This window comes from Diabrotica virgifera, chromosome 1, assembly GCF_917563875.1.
Source record: "Diabrotica virgifera virgifera chromosome 1, PGI_DIABVI_V3a".
NCBI classification, from domain to species: Eukaryota; Metazoa; Arthropoda; class Insecta; order Coleoptera; family Chrysomelidae; genus Diabrotica; species Diabrotica virgifera.
In genome coordinates, this window is record NC_065443.1 from 93,796,456 (window position 1) to 93,813,390 (window position 16,935).

General features: G+C 31.6%; 1 protein-coding gene across 1 annotated transcript in view; it reads left to right on the forward strand.

Annotated features, from left to right (window-relative positions):
- The window catches only part of LOC126879447 (nose resistant to fluoxetine protein 6-like), a 106,693-nt gene extending 89,989 nt beyond the window's left edge, over window positions 1-16,704 (forward strand). Inside the window, exons 11-13 of the mRNA XM_050642466.1 lie at window positions 10,968-11,148; window positions 15,086-15,228; window positions 16,398-16,704. Coding sequence (XP_050498423.1) covers window positions 10,968-11,148; window positions 15,086-15,228; window positions 16,398-16,538 — 465 coding nt within the window. The 3' untranslated portion in view covers window positions 16,539-16,704. The remainder of the gene's footprint in view (window positions 1-10,967; window positions 11,149-15,085; window positions 15,229-16,397) is intronic.
- The last annotated feature ends 231 nt before the right edge of the window (window positions 16,705-16,935 follow it).

The window sequence follows — 16,935 nt, forward strand, 5'->3', positions numbered from 1 at the left end:
AAGTACCTTTATATTTCACAATATCGAAAAATTTTATAAAAAAAAGTTGTTTGGAATTAAAAACTATGTTCCAATATGTAATTATATCCTTCTAATTGAAAATTTGTTTTTTTTTTAATATTGTTTCAAATTAATTATACCAATCATTAAATTTTCACTTATTATTTATGATAACTGATTTATTATTAATTTTATGAAGAAAGTTATTCGTCATAAATAGCTGTGCATGGTCTAACACTTAATATGCAAATATAAAATATTATAAAAAAAAAATCAATGGGAAAATCCCAATAGTTGGCTGTATACCATAGTTTAAAAAACCAATACAGAAGTAAAAACTTCGAGATGTATTCTGGTATAAAATCGTTTATTTAAAAACTATAAAATGTCATCGATTGCAGAACGTTTTCGTTCTAAACAGAACATCTTCAGTGCCTAGAATGAAGTATTTCCACGTTAGATTAAAGCAAAAGGTTAAAAATGTGACTGTTAAAATGAAAAAAGTGTGGGAATACTTACATCCTGCCGAGTATTTTGAAACTAGCACACCGTAAATAGTGTTAACATCATCATATATGGTTTACATAATGTAATATGTTAAAATGTTATGACTACAAGTCGATGTTAATGGATAAAGTGGAACACATGCTAAAAGGGTGCCATGGTTCCCTGCTCGAAGATACTAGGTACTTGCCAATTCAATGGGCACAGACCAACTGAGAAATTATGAAGTGGATATACAATTTGACAAGGGTGACATGACATGACAAGATAAAGCCAATTTTTGGTTAAAGTTTCATTTGATTTTGGATTTTTTAATAAAATGCGAAGGTTTGTCTGCAAAAATAATTTAAATTATTTGAATAATAAAATCTACTGTAAAGTTTAAATTAGCAACTCTCTATTCCAGAATAACTTATAGATTCATTAAATTTAATGCAGATATATTACGTGGTTTAAGTTGTGACGTCATCGGATGTGAAATGACGAGATGAAAGTTGAGTTTGTTGAAACAAGGAAATACACTACATAATAAGATAATTAGACTTGCGTGGAAAAACAAAGCTAAACAAGCCGAGAAAACCAGAATTTAAGAGTGTTTTTATGTGATGAAATGTTGGTTGCCTAACAAGGCAAGCAGACAACAGGTTGAAGGTAAACGGTAGAATATTGCGAGAAAACAGTATATATACAAAAGGTGGCTATTTATTGTGTTAAATTTATTATTATACTATTGTAATGAATAATTATGTCTGTTAAAAGTTGGAAAATAGTTGTTAACAAAATTAAATAACTAAAGATTACTGTTAGTGAGGTAGATATATGTGTGAAGGATATGATTGTATATAGTATTGTGAAATGAATGAGAGTATGTAATAATATAATAAAATTAAACTATGTGACATAAAGTCAAATTCATCTTTATGTAGTTTTGAAAGGACTGAATGAATTGGAAGTAATGTATATTGATAGTCTACCAACGTGGAATAGTGAATAAAATAATTAGAATGAGAGCTACCAATATAGGTCAAATTGTGGGTTGGTGTCAGTATGTAAAGAAGAATCTAAATTGAATGAGTATATGAAATAGAAAAGTATGAGATTGATTTCTATTGGTGATAGTGGAGTGAACAGACTGAACTAAATGAAATATATTTAAGTGCACAAACTTTATGAACGTATGTGATTGTAACTGAAATCAAACAAATGAAAAATGTGAAAAAATTTTTATTTTAAATTGGGATAAATGGATATTGGAAGTTGCCTGATATGAATGGAAATGAAAAGATAGATGACAAAAGAAGAATAGTGAATGCAATAAAACTTAAATGTTATAATCTGAAAGAAGTTTGACTGAATGGGTCGTAATGGATATAGGTGTGCAGTATCCTATTGTTAAGTAAAGTCTAAGAATCTAAAAAGAAAGAAGTGACAGAATGTTACTAAGTAAGGAAAGTGATATATATGACAGACCAGAGTGATTGGATGTATGGTGTTTTTTATTATTGTAAGCGGAGATGAGAGAAAATGAGTAAGTAACATAACAGGCAACAGGATAAGTGAGTGTGAAGAACATTCCAAAGAGACAATAAACCAGACCGATTTAAGGATTAATAATAATAAGAGGCATTTAAATAAATTATGAAAGAAATGGTGAGATGAGATATAGAGGACCTGAAAAAGAACTCTTCTTTTCAGAAGTTCTCGGAACTCTTCTTTTATTGATAATCTATCATTTAAACAAGCTCAATCTCATCTCAAAACTCTTAAATCAATTAAACATAAAATTGCTAATCACAACCTAATTTTTTCTAAAGCTGATAAAGGTAATTGTTTGGTTATTCTAGACCGTGATACTTACAACAATAAAGTTTCATCTTTTCTAGATGACAACCACTTCATTATTTTACCAACTGATCCTTCCAAGAGATTCATAAGTAAATTGAAAGATAACATCAAAAAACACTCGGAATTTTTATCCAATTATGAGGCCCCTTACAACAAACTGCCTGGCAACCCTCTTATTCCGAGGTTGTACGGTTTACCCAAGATACATAAAGTTGGAATTCCTATACGTCCTGTCGTCAGTTTCATTAACACTCCAGTTTCTATTTTATCAAAATTCATACTCAACACCTTAAAAAATTTAATCAACTTCACACCCCGTTTTACTGTATCAAATTCATACCAATTAGTTGATAAACTTCAACTCATCAATCTCAATCCAGACATAACTATGCTTTCTTTTGATGTAAGCAACCTATTTACTTCAGTGCCCAAAATCGAAACTTTAAGTCTGGTAAAATCACTCTTAGTCAACAAGTCTTTTCAGCCCAATGTCATTTCACCGATACTAGATATCCTTGAATTATGTATATCTCAAGATTTCTTTCAATTCAACAACAAATTCTATAAACAACCAGATGGTTTAGCAATGGGCAGTTGCTTATCCCCATTCCTAGCTGATGTCTTTATGGATCATTTAGAGTCCAATCACATTATGAAAAATCCAGAAATTTTACATTGGTTTCGTTACGTAGATGACTGTTTGGTCTTCATCGCTGGACATCATGACTCAGCTCAACAACTACTTCTTAAAATTAACTTAATTCACCCTAATATCAAATTTACCATGGAACTAGAATCTTCTCAGGCCATTAATTTCCTTGATTTATCTATTACCAGACTTAACAACCAATTCAACTTTGGTATCTTTCGTAAACCCACCCAAACTGACCATGTAATTCATTTTTCTTCTAATCATCCTCTATCACACAAACTAGCAGCTTTCAGAAGCTTCATGCACAGACTTTTCTCTATACCTATGTCAACAGATTCTTTCAACAAAGAACTCAACATTATAAAACAAATAGCTGTCAACAATGGTTACGATCCCTCTATAATAGATAAACTCATCCGTAAAAGAGAATCTAAATTGCTTCAAAATTCTGCTTTCCATCAGTCATCTTCCTCTTCTGCTATTTACAGGTCACTACCATATCATAACCCACATCTATCTGAAAAGATTAAACGTATTGTATCTAACTCTTCTGAGAATATACATATTTCTTTCAAAGTTGGAAATACCCTTGGCCACTTTTTGACAAATACTAAGGATACAATACACTATATGAATCGTAGTGGTGTTTATAGACTGACTTGTTCTGATTGTGATGCCTCTTACATCGGCAGGACTTACAGATCACTCTCAACCAGATCTGCTGAACATTCTAAAAGAGACACTACATCAGCCTTTTCCCATCATTTGAAAGTTAATAATCATCATCTTGACATCCCTGATGGTGTTAAATTAATTCATAACATCCAAGACAGAAACAATCTACGCCTGGATTTGTACGAGGACCTTGAGATTTCCAGAGACATGAGGACCAGCCCCAATTGCGTTAATCGTCAAACAACTTTAAATCGTCCTTTCACTCCTATCCATCGACAACTATTCCCTTAATCCAACCCTAGTTTTCTCTCATTATTCCTCTCACCCCCTTCCCCTATACTCCTATTCTCCATTTCCCCCTCCCCCCCTTTTTCCACTACCACACTAGTTTATACAAGTCTTCTCTTTCCATACTAATCACCCATTAACACATATCTCAACTTGCATTTCTTTTCAACTTCATTGCTGCCTCCCCCACTATCCCATCCCTAACATAGTTTTGATTCTTCTATTTTCCTATCCTTCATATTTTTCTCCACTCCTAGTCATTTCTGGTTTGACCTTGTGTCTCTGTCTCTTTTTCAGGTCCTCTATATCTCATCTCACCATTTCTTTCATAATTTATTTAAATGCCTCTTATTATTATTAATCCTTAAATCGGTCTGGTTTATTGTCTCTTTGGAATGTTCTTCACACTCACTTATCCTGTTGCCTGTTATGTTACTTACTCATTTTCTCTCATCTCCGCTTACAATAATAAAAAACACCATACATCCAATCACTCTGGTCTGTCATATATATCACTTTCCTTACTTAGTAACATTCTGTCACTTCTTTCTTTTTAGATTCTTAGACTTTACTTAACAATAGGATACTGCACACCTATATCCATTACGACCCATTCAGTCAAACTTCTTTCAGATTATAACATTTAAGTTTTATTGCATTCACTATTCTTCTTTTGTCATCTATCTTTTCATTTCCATTCATATCAGGCAACTTCCAATATCCATTTATCCCAATTTAAAATAAAAAATTTTTCACATTTTTCATTTGTTTGATTTCAGTTACAATCACATACGTTCATAAAGTTTGTGCACTTAAATATATTTCATTTAGTTCAGTCTGTTCACTCCACTATCACCAATAGAAATCAATCTTATACTTTTCTATTTCATATACTCATTCAATTTAGATTCTTCTTTACATACTGACACCAACCCACAATTTGACCTATATTGGTAGCTCTCATTCTAATTATTTTATTCACTATTCCACGTTGGTAGACTATCAAGATACATTACTTCCAATTCATTCAGTCCTTTCAAAACTACATAAAGATGAATTGGACTTTATGTCACATAGTTTAATTTTATTATATTATTACATACTCTCATTCATTTCACAATACTATATACAATCATATCCTTCACACATATATCTACCTCACTAACAGTAATCTTTAGTTATTTAATTTTGTTAACAACTATTTTCCAACTTTTAACAGACATAATTATTCATTACAATAGTATAATAATAAATTTAACACAATAAATAGCCACCTTTTGTATATATACTGTTTTCTCGCAATATTCTACCGTTTACCTTTAACCTGTTGTCTGCTTGCCTTGTTAGGCAACCAACATTTCATCACATAAAAACACTCTTAAATTCTGGTTTTCTCGGCTTGTTTAGCTTTGTTTTTCCACGCAAGTCTAATTATCTTATTATGTAGTGTATTTCCTTGTTTCAACAAACTCAACTTTCATCTCGTCATTTCACATCCGATGACGTCACAACTTAAACCACGTAATATATCTGCATTAAATTTAATGAATCTATAAGTTATTCTGGAATAGAGAGTTGCTAATTTAAACTTTACAGTAGATTTTATTATTCAAATAATTTAAATTATTTTTGCAGACAAACCTTCGCATTTTATTAAAAAATCCAAAATCAAATGAAACTTTAACCAAAAATTGGCTTTATCTTGTCATGTCATGTCACCTTTCTCAAATTGTATATCCACTTCATAATTTCTCAGTTGGTCTGTGCCCATTGAATTGGCACGTACCTAGTATCTTCGAGCAGGGAACCATGGCACCCTTTTAGCATGTGTTCCACTTTATCCATTAACATCGACTTGTAGTCATAACATTTTAACATATTACATTATGTAAACCATATATGATGATGTTAACACTATTTACGGTGTGCTAGTTTCAAAATACTCGGCAGGATGTAAGTATTCCCACACTTTTTTCATTTTAACAGTCACATTTTTAACCTTTTGCTTTAATCTAACGTGGAAATACTTCATTCTAGGCACTGAAGATGTTCTGTTTAGAACGAAAACGTTCTGCAATCGATGACATTTTATAGTTTTTAAATAAACGATTTTATACCAGAATACATCTCGAAGTTTTTACTTCTGTATTGGTATTTTTATAAAATATTATATTTTATCAATATTATACGAGGTATTATGTAAAAAAATTGCATAAAAGTGTAATTGCATATTGACACATCGTTTTTAATTCTGAACAACTTTCCATAATAACAATTTTCAGTATTATGAAAAATATAGGTATTTTACTCCTAACTGAAATTTTTATTTATTGACATATCTTGTACAAAATTGATAAAAATTGATATTTTATGATTGCATTTAAAGTTTTAGAATATGCAGAGCTTTTTACTAAGAATAACTTTTTATTTATGATTCCATTGCAACAATTTTTTGAATATTGAAGAGATAGATTTTGAATAATTGGTTCTTTCTTTCTAATACATTTTAATTTTTAATATTTTTGTGGAAATTATTTGTTTATCTTTTTTTTAAGAATGAAATTCCATATTTGTTTGATTGGATTCTACTTGTTTTTCATTTAAATATCCGCCATTTTGGATCCGCCATTTTGAAATTTAAATTTTTATTCTTTAATTCAGATTCAACAACCTGTTAAAAATAAAGACAATAAATGTTTTAGAAAAATGTTCTTTTTTATGTTCTTTTTAGAAAATACGCATTTTGGATCCGCCATTTTATAGTTTATAATGTTAACATTTAAGTTAGGTTTATCAAAGCTCTCAAAAATAAATATATGTAGAAATAAATATATTTTGTAAAGAAATTATGATTTTACAATTATTTTTTAAGTTATCCGCCATTTTGGATCTGCCATTTTATAATTTAAATTATCAAAATTTGATTCAGGTTCAGCAACCTCTCAAAAATATCCACATATATGCAAACAAACACGTTTTATAAAAAAAATTCGGATTTTACAACTGCTTTTTAAGGAATTTTAGGAAAAAATCCACCATTTTGAATCCGCCATTTTGAATTTGCAAATTGTAATGTCAGATTCGGGTTCAGCATAATCAAAACTAAAATAAAAATATTTTTTATCAAAATAAAATGTTGAATTCACCCATACTCTTAACATTATTTATACAAAACAATTGTTATTGTTTAAACAATTAATAAACAATTAGCGGCGAAATTTGTGAGTAGAACTTTTTACTTTAACATATATATAAACTAACAAAAAAAGTTTTAGAAAAATATAACCTTGTTTGATTTTTTCCGAAACATTGTATCTTCTCGTTCTAATTTCACTCCCCTAGTATTAAAAAATAATCTTACGAATATCACACGACAGTAAGAATAAATAAGAAAAGAATGCTTCATTTTTACTCAATTTTGTTGTCATTGGGCAATAGCCACTCGAGCCCTGCGGGCTCTCATGTCTATTGCCAGACAACAAATTTTCGAAAAACTGTCGCATTATTTTCAATTTATTCTCACTCTCTTGTGATATTATACCCGATAATTTTTGATAATTTCCCGTCGTCAAGTATATTACGTCAGATGCCCTTCGTTGCTACGAAAAAATACATTCAGTGACATTAATGACAATTAATGTTTTAAAAATTATGAAAGTGATGACTTTCAACCGTCAAATTAATATTTATAACAACTGTTTGTTTAATTGTACTAATTTGTACTTACATAAATAAATTACAATAAAATTTTGGTTTTGAACAGTTTTATTCATGAAACAATCGCAACAAATTGCACTCGATCTCTAAAATTAATATAGAATTTTTGCCCTCGTGACACTTTAGACATAATTTCACTCGTCTTCGGCTCGTGAAGTTAAAACTGTCAAAGTGTCACTCGGGAAAAATTCAATAATTTTAGAGCTCTTGTGCAATTACTACTGACAATTCGATGAAATAAAATTATTTTGACATAATATTCGAAGTCAAATCAGTAGACAATAACAGTAGTTTTGAATCGTCGTCATGGAAACCAAGATCGTCGTCATGCTAACCAATTATGCTGAAAGTTTGGTTTTGACAACCTTGTCAAAGAATTAATTTGTGTATGTATTTTCATATTAATTAATTTTTTTTTATTTAAATTTATGTGTCTCGGCAGCAATGGCCATTGACGCAAACAATATTGGTTATACAATAATTAATTACAATAAGGACTTAAAACTAATTATTATAGCAGTTAAATTTCTAAATCTTAAATAACAATAGGTAAAAATTATGAAGAAATAAAAATTGGATATACAATCATTGGATACTATAGAGACGTACAACTAATTATTACAACAATTATTAATTATTAATTATTTTGATTAATTATTAATCACTGAATTTTGAATAACAGGTAGAGATTATAAAGACAAAAGATCATATTGTGTTAAATAATTGAATGTCTTTCAAGAAACTAATTAGGTTATGAAGTTGATCGAACGAGTAAGCTCTCGTTTATGAGAGTATTTAAAATTAGTTTCTCGAAAGCAAATGATATCGGCTTCTGTATTGTTGATTAGCTGTTGTGTATGCGTTCTAAGCGAGGGTAAAACCCATTGGCTTTAGGTAGTCAAGGAAGAGTCTGAGAGATAATCGTTATCATTATTGGTTGATTGAGATACTGTACTTTCTATTTCTGTGTTGTCTATATTTAACTGTTTTTTAATTTTCTTAGAGACTCTTGTGAATCTATTTTTCGGTGTTCTGTCTTCAAGTGAGGGGTATATTTTTGACATATCGTCAAGGAGTGCCTGGACATTTTGAGTGAACTCCTGTGCTTCGTGCAAGGGGTTATCACTGCCGAATGTATTTTCAAGGAAGGCTAGGAAATTTTCAACAGGAAGGGAAAATGAGTCTGGATTTTCTTTAAAAAAGATTTTGGATAGTGTGAATTGCGGAATTAGTTAATTTAGACTTATCGGGGGAGTCTTTTTTAGATCTTTTGGCTTTATGCTTAGTGGGAACAATTACATCTGGTGTGGGCATTTCATTGATTTTAGTGGGTGTATTTTTAGAAGTTTGTGTTTCTAACTGGTGGATGGGGGAACAAAATCATTATTTGGGGTTATGGAAGTAATGGGAACATCGACTGTATTTATTTGTTGACTAAGTTCTAGATTATTTGTTGGGTTTGAAAGTTTGTCATTATTTGATATTGGGGAAGTGGGAATGGGTTCAGTAGGGAACGATTGTTCATTTAGCGAAGGATTTCTAGGAGGATTTTGACAATTATTTGCTGTGTGACCTTGTTGTTTGCATAGAAAACAAACCATTTTATCCGTAGAGAGAAATATTCTGTGAGAGTTGTTGTCAAAAGGGATTATTAATGAAGTTTGGAGCTCAAAGTTTTCTGTGGATAGAGTGACATATAGTTGTCTTCTGAAACTCATAATATGAGTAAATACATCACCAAGGATTCCAGCTTTTAGATATGATACTGGTGACGCGAGTTGTAGACCTAGATCCTTGAGATGTTTTTCTATGATGTCGTGAGGGATTGATGGAGAAACGCTGAAGATTATAAGCCTTTTAGCTGGGGTTACTAGTCTCCGTACTGGTAGTTCAACTGTATTTATTTTAATTGTAGGATGTTCAGTTATAATTTAATCGACGAGTTCACAATTTGTGAGGTAGATAGAGATTCTGTTATTGGAAATTCTTGAGGCGAAGCAGATGTTTTTCGGATTAACAATATTACCTATGGCCTTGACATATTCTAGTAGCACTAAATTTGGTTCTGCATGAATTAAAATTGCTTCGGTCTTCTTGGGATAATTCGGACGTTGTTTAGTCATGGTAGCAGTTGCATATGAACTAGTAAGATTACTGGAAGAATTGGGTCCAGACATGGTGTTGCTAAAAGTGCGGGAACATTGATGTAAATTGTTACTCATGTAGTCAAAAGTAACTTGAATTTGTTTATATTAACGCTTTGGATGTCTGGAAATAAGTTATAACCTTGGATACATCACTGCAATACTGGTTGTCTAACCGTTGGCGTCCGTTGGGACGGGACAGCAACAGTGAAAAACTATTGACAGTTTGACACTGAATGTGTTTAAGTTGGAAGATTATTAAGTAAAAAATCTCTTACTGACCGAAGTTACAGCTTTTTCTTGATGATTAAGACATAACACAATTGTTATTAGTCACTATTTGAGCGAAAACTAATTTTAATAACTAGTATTTACAGTAATAATTACAAATTTCGGCACCAATTTACAGATCGATACATACACGTTCTGACGTTAGTTTGACAGTCTCTGACAATCTCAAATGACAAGATTTGGTCATTTTTTAAACGATCGTAGAAAAAATATTGTTCCTAACTCTTGTAGAAAGTCTCTTTTCCGCACTTGACTGCTTGCCGAACTCCCGCTTCGCGTCGTTCGCTAAACTGCAGTCGCGTGCGGAAAAGTATGACTTTCTGCACTTGTTAGGAGAATAACTATTTTTCAATCTAATTTTCTTGCTTTTGTATTTATTTTTATCATAAACTAATCACTATAAGCATCATGTGTTATACATTTTTGAAATCAGTACAAATGTGAGAATCCAAATATCAAATAAAAAGGTGGAAGTAGTTTAAAAAAAATTAATGAATGGTACGAGGGTGAGAGGGTGCCTTTCCCAGCAAGCTTAAATATGGCATAATGTCTCCCTCTTCGAATATTATTTGACGAATTTTTGCGCTTTTCCTAAAAATCATTAGTTCAAAAGTTATTTAAGGTGGATAGTTTTATCTGAAAAGCGCTGTATTTATCTCAACATCGAAGGAATGGTACATTTGCCAAATAATGTAAAAATAAATTTTAATGTTTTTTTTTTGGTTTTGAAAAAAATATTTTGTTGAAAAAAATGTTGTAGGTACACAATTTTATCAAGTTGGATTGTCATCCACATGTTTAAAGTTGGTCGAAATATTATTTATAAAATTTTATTAATGTAATATTTTTAGTGGAAGAAAATAGTTTGGGCTATTCTTTCATTTGGTCCCGTCTTTCTCACGACCAATCTGCCATTATACTACGACGTGGATGCCACTCCTGCTCACTCTGCAGTATGGGTAGCTTTAACAAAACCTTTATTCTCATTAGGAATGGGATTTATGGTTTTAGGACTTGCGGAAGGATTAGGAGGTAATAGGCAATTAAATTTAACATATTTAAACATACCTTCTAACAAGGTTCTGAAAACATTCGTTAATTAAAAAAGTAATTTTTATTACAATCAATAATTGTGGCTCAATCCCATATAAATATAATATACAGTGTGTCCATAAAGTAACGCATAAATTCATTATCTGCTAAATAAACAACATCAGAAATTCCCGAAACAGGACGATTTTTGATTTTATGTTATTATTTTTTCAAATTATAATCTAATATACAGGGTAAACCACATTCGTGTGATGACGTCATCACCATTTTTTTAATGGAACTCGCATTTTTTTTCAATTGATAGATTTTCCTTGCTTTTATTGGTATAGGGTGGCATAAATGCAAAAATTCCAAGTTACTTACAAAATAATAAATGAAGAATATACGCAACAATACATTAAATACAATTACATATTGTTACACAATTACCTTAATACACTATTAAAAATACCTTGCATTGTTTGTAACATTGTATCTAACAGCTTTTATTAGTGATCCAAGCCCCTGAATCATAAAAATAATTTCTAGCAGCTTTTATTAGTGATCCAAGCCCCGAACCATAAAAAATGTTTAAGAGGAAACAGTAGCGATCAACAGGTAGCGAAAACGCGTTCCAACATTGCGGCTGTAATTTTGAATATTTTTTCGAGATATTTGGCACACGTATTCGTAATATAATAAAGAATGGCGGTACAGGGCCCAATTTGAAAAATACATTAATATGTGGAAATTACTCTGTAATTAAATACAATATTAAAAAAGCGAGCCTGTACCGCCATTAAGAAGAACAAAAAAATAAACTTTCTTCAAATAAACTTTTTTATCCGATGCCTAGATTTTGTGTCATTTTGGAACTACCAAAATTTTTTATTTCATTAGTAGTTCAAAAATGACACAAAATCTAGGCATCGGATAAAAAAGTTTATTTAAGGAAAGTGTATTTTTTGTACTTCTTAATGGCGGTACAGGCTCGTTTTTTTAATATTGTATTTAATTACAGAGTAATTTCCACATATTATTATATTTTTTAAATTGGGCTCTGTACCGCCATTCTTTATTATATTACGAATACGTGTGCCAAATATCTCGAAAAATATTCAAAATTACAGCCGCAATCTTGGAACGCGTTTTGGCTACCTGTTGATCGCTACTGTATCACCTTAATGCTTTGCAGTATTTTTATTTTATTTTTTTTTTAATTTGACGTTTAAAATTGTCAGAAACCTTAAAGCACAAATATGTATTGTTAACGCTTTACAGAATACGTGAAAACTATCCAAGCAATTTATTATTGATTGATATATTAATGATGATTGGTATTGGCGATAAGATGCGGACTCGACAAGAAGTATGCCGATTTTTTCATGAAATGAACCCAGACCGTGAATCTATTTAACAATCTACGGTAAGCAGAATAGAGCGAAATTACAGAGAATAGGCCATGTGAGGGATGCAGCAAAGCGAGGTAGACAAAAATTAATGAAAATATTCAACAAGATATAATTTTGTCGGCAGTAGAAAATTCACACTCTACAGTACGAGAATTATCTAGGGATTTTGGTGTTGGAAAGTCACCATTTGTCAGTATCAAACGTTTTAAAAAAATAAAATACCATCCTTATAAAGAACGTCATATCCATGAATTGGCTGAAGACCACTTTGACCTAAGAACTGAATTCTGCGAGTACCTATATGGTGAACCAACCTAACAATTTCATTGATAACGTTTTTTTTCAGAGGCAACGTTTCATTTGAACGGTTATACCGTCAATCTGATGAACCACATTTGATGCAAGTATCCCATACGCAAAGGACACAAAAATCGAAAGTATGGGCTGGTATTGTGAGAAATACAATTATCGATTCATATTTTTTTGATGAAAATTTAACAGGAGCATTATATTTCTACGGGATTTATATTTTACAGGATTTCCTACAAAATACATTAATTTCTGATCTGATCCAGCTTTTTTCTGATATTCAAATAAGTACACACTAATTTAGACCGCAGAATCTGATTTCAACAAGATGGTGCACCGCCACATTTCGCAGTAACTGTGCTCGATTTTTTAAACATAACTTTTCCATAACGGTGGATAGGAAGAAGGGGACCAGTGAAGTGCCCCCTAGATCACCTGATCCGAACCCTCCAGATCTCTTTTTTGGGGTTATTTAAAATCTAAAGTCTACACAAACAGACCTGATAATATCCGTCAACCACAAGATCGAATTAGACAAGAAATGCAAAACACAACGCCCGCAATTCTCCAGAATGTTAAAGACGAAGTAATGGCCAGTTCAGTCATTGTCTAACGATCGAGAACAATTTGAAGATTTACTGTAAATTTTCGTTTGCTTATTTTTTAGTGTATCACAGTAATTATTGCATAATAGTTATATAACAATATGTAATTTGTTTTAATGTGTTTATTACGTTTATTCTTCATTTATTATTATGTAACTTGGAATTTTCGAATTTTTGCCACCTTGTACCAATTTGAAGCAACGTGTTATACATTTTTGGAATCAGTTCGGCAAGGGCAATCTATAAATTGAAAAAAGAAATGGGAGTTCCATTTAAAAAAAAGGTGAGACGTTATTATACGAAGGTGGTTCACCCTGTATATAAGATTACAATTTGAAAAAATAGTAAATTAAAATCAAAAATAGACCTGTCTAATTTCTAATAATGTTGTTTATTTAGCTAATAATGAATTTGTGCGTTACTTTATGGACACACTGTATAATACAAAGACTATAACAGGTATGTGTAGGGATAAAAAAAGTAACAAAACTTTCTTATTAACATTTAATCGGTAACGTGCAGACCTTGAAGCTGATTGGATTAAATGTTGTTCTGAAGCTATTTTCTTGTGACATAATATAATTTACTATTTTAATTGGTAATTAACCAAAGTTTTAGTTTATATGTATTTTGAACTTTCGATTTTCACTTCGGAAATTTTATATTGAAAATGATTTCCGTTTCCGAAGTAGAAATCTTCTTCTTCTTCTTTTTCCTCTTTATAAGCAATTCTGCTTGTTCATTAGCGGATTGATGTCTCTACGGAAGGTTGTCACTCCATATTTTGCGCGGTCGGCCGAGACTTCTTGTACTGATTGGTGATTTATCTCTTGCTATTTTGACCACACGTGTCTCCCCCATTCTGATTATATGGTTATTCAATTCTTTTTTCTCAGTGTATTTCCTGCAATTCGTCTCAGTACTCTCATCTCTGCCTCTGCCGTTTCTAGTAGTCTTTGTGTTGTGACTGTGTCGAGTCTTGGTTCTGATGCATATGTCATTATTGGTCGTACACTGGATTTGTAAATTGTTGACTTCATCTCAGTGTTAATATGTCGGATTTGCAATATAGTGTTATTAACACATTCTGCCAGTCTATTTGCTTTTTTGTACTTGATTTCTCACTTCTTTCCCTAGGTCTCCGTAGCTTGACAGTGTGTTAGTTCTAAATAAAAATAGTAAATTAAAATTTCTCAGTAAAGACGTACTTTATCTATTCATCGATGGATTAAATACCTTAAATTATTATCTGAATTTCACAATTATTTTGACGTGACGTATTGTTAGACTAAAAAAGTATTTAGTTTAAATTCAGTCTGTGAGACTGCACGATTCTGTTGTTGCCAATCGTTGATAATCATTTATGATTATTAAATTTAAAACACATTTCACACTGTATGTTTATATGTAGTTACTATAGGTGCAAAAGATGGGCTCGATCCGTCAAGTAATTCTTAAATAATTCTATTTATTTTTCCCACTTAAGAAAAAAAGGTAATTTTCAAATGGCTGTACAGGAGCTTTGTCAATAATGGGAACCTCAAGTATATTTTTTAATTTAAGATAATATATTCAGGAATATATTTCTAATCAATAATTTTGTGCTTTTAGGTCCTCTAAGATCAATTTTGAATTGGAGCCCATTATACGTTTTAGGAAAATTATCTTTTTGCTTATATATTGGGCATACGGTATATCAAAATATAAGAATAGGACTTATGAGAACACCTGAATATCCAAGCTACTTTAATTTGGTAAGTTATACTAATTAATCAACACAATCATTGTTCAACCTGATCAAGGACGAAATAATAAAAAAAAGTAAGAACAAAAAAGGATAGGTACCAAATGGGAGAAAAACAGCTTAAAATAATTTGCTATGCAGACGACGCAATTCTAATCTCTCAAAGTGAAGATGATTTACAACGTATGCTGCACGAATTTAATATAACCGCTAGAAAATTTAACATGTTAATTCCCCAAAATAGACTAAATGCATGGTTATAACAGCAGATCTAATAAGGTGTAAATTAGAGCTGTAAGGTAAAATAATAGAACAAGTCATGGAATTTAAATATCTAGGCATCACACTATCTAGCTACGGAAAGCTCGAAACAGAAGTGGAAGATCAGGTGAATAAAGCAAACAGAGCCGCAGGTTGCCTGAATGAAACAATATGGAGAAATAAACACATCGGAAAAGAAGTGAAAGGCATCATTTACAAAACAGTCATCAGACCAATAATGACATACTCGGCAGAAACACGACCTTATACAGAAAGGACAAAAAGAATGCTAGAAACAGCAGATATGACAACACTGCGAAAAATTGATGGTAAGATACTGTGGGATAGAGCTAGAAGTGCAGATATACGACGGAGATGCAAGGTGGCCAACACTAATAACTGGCTGAAAAACAGAAGAGTAGAATGGAATGACCACATGAGCCGAATGAAAACAAGTAGAGTAGTAAGGACGGTGAGAGACGGTTCCCCAATAGGAAGACGATCAGTAGGAAGACCACGAAAAAGATGGAATGACTACTTACTCGAGGCACATTAAAAAACAGACAGAGCAATGTCTACATAAAAAGAAGAAGAAGAATAAGAAGATACTAATTAATATAAATAATAATATCTTTCCTATTAAATGCTTTTGACGGTTCGTGATGAGCGATCAATTATTCGAAGTTAAGCTGTTAAAATATAATGTAATTTCGCTCCCAATAATCTGTATAAGACAATTATTTTAAAGAACGCCGCGTTTTTTGTCGCCACGCGACAGGCGACGAAACACGCGTGCATAAAAACGGAATTACGCTCTATATTTTTTTCTTTCGCAGTGTAGAATGGATTTAGTAGGAAAAAAATACTAAAAGTCTATACCTAAGTATGTCAAAAACTAACATTAAATTTAAATTTTAGGTTAAATACCTGTCTTCGGATGTATTAATTGGCTTCCTAGGTGCCCTTTGGTTAAGTCTGTTCTTCGAAATGCCCTTCAACGAACTTGTCAACAGACTATCGAAGGGAAGTAAAAGACCTGTCGAAAAAAAGGAAAGTTAAACGAAGACATAAATATTTTCTATGTGGAGTAAAGAATAAGTTTGCAAGGAACAAGAATAATAATAACAATTGCCTATACCAGTGTTCACTGCAATCTCATATGGAAAACTTGTACTTACGTAGTCAATAAGAAAAATATATTTTTTAAAATAAAACTCAACTGTAATTTCCTTTTCTTATTTTAAACAATTTGTCACGAAGGTAAACCTTATTCTTTTGGCATCATAACCCTGGTGGATGGGTATTTGCCTTCCATTGTCTTCCTTCCATTCAGATCGCTCTTGTGCCCTTCTCCTCCATTGTCTTATATTCATGGTTTTTAGGTCGTCATCCACGTCATCCAACCATCTCGTTCTGTGCCTTCCTTTTTTCGCCTTCTAGGGCAGTCAATGAGGGT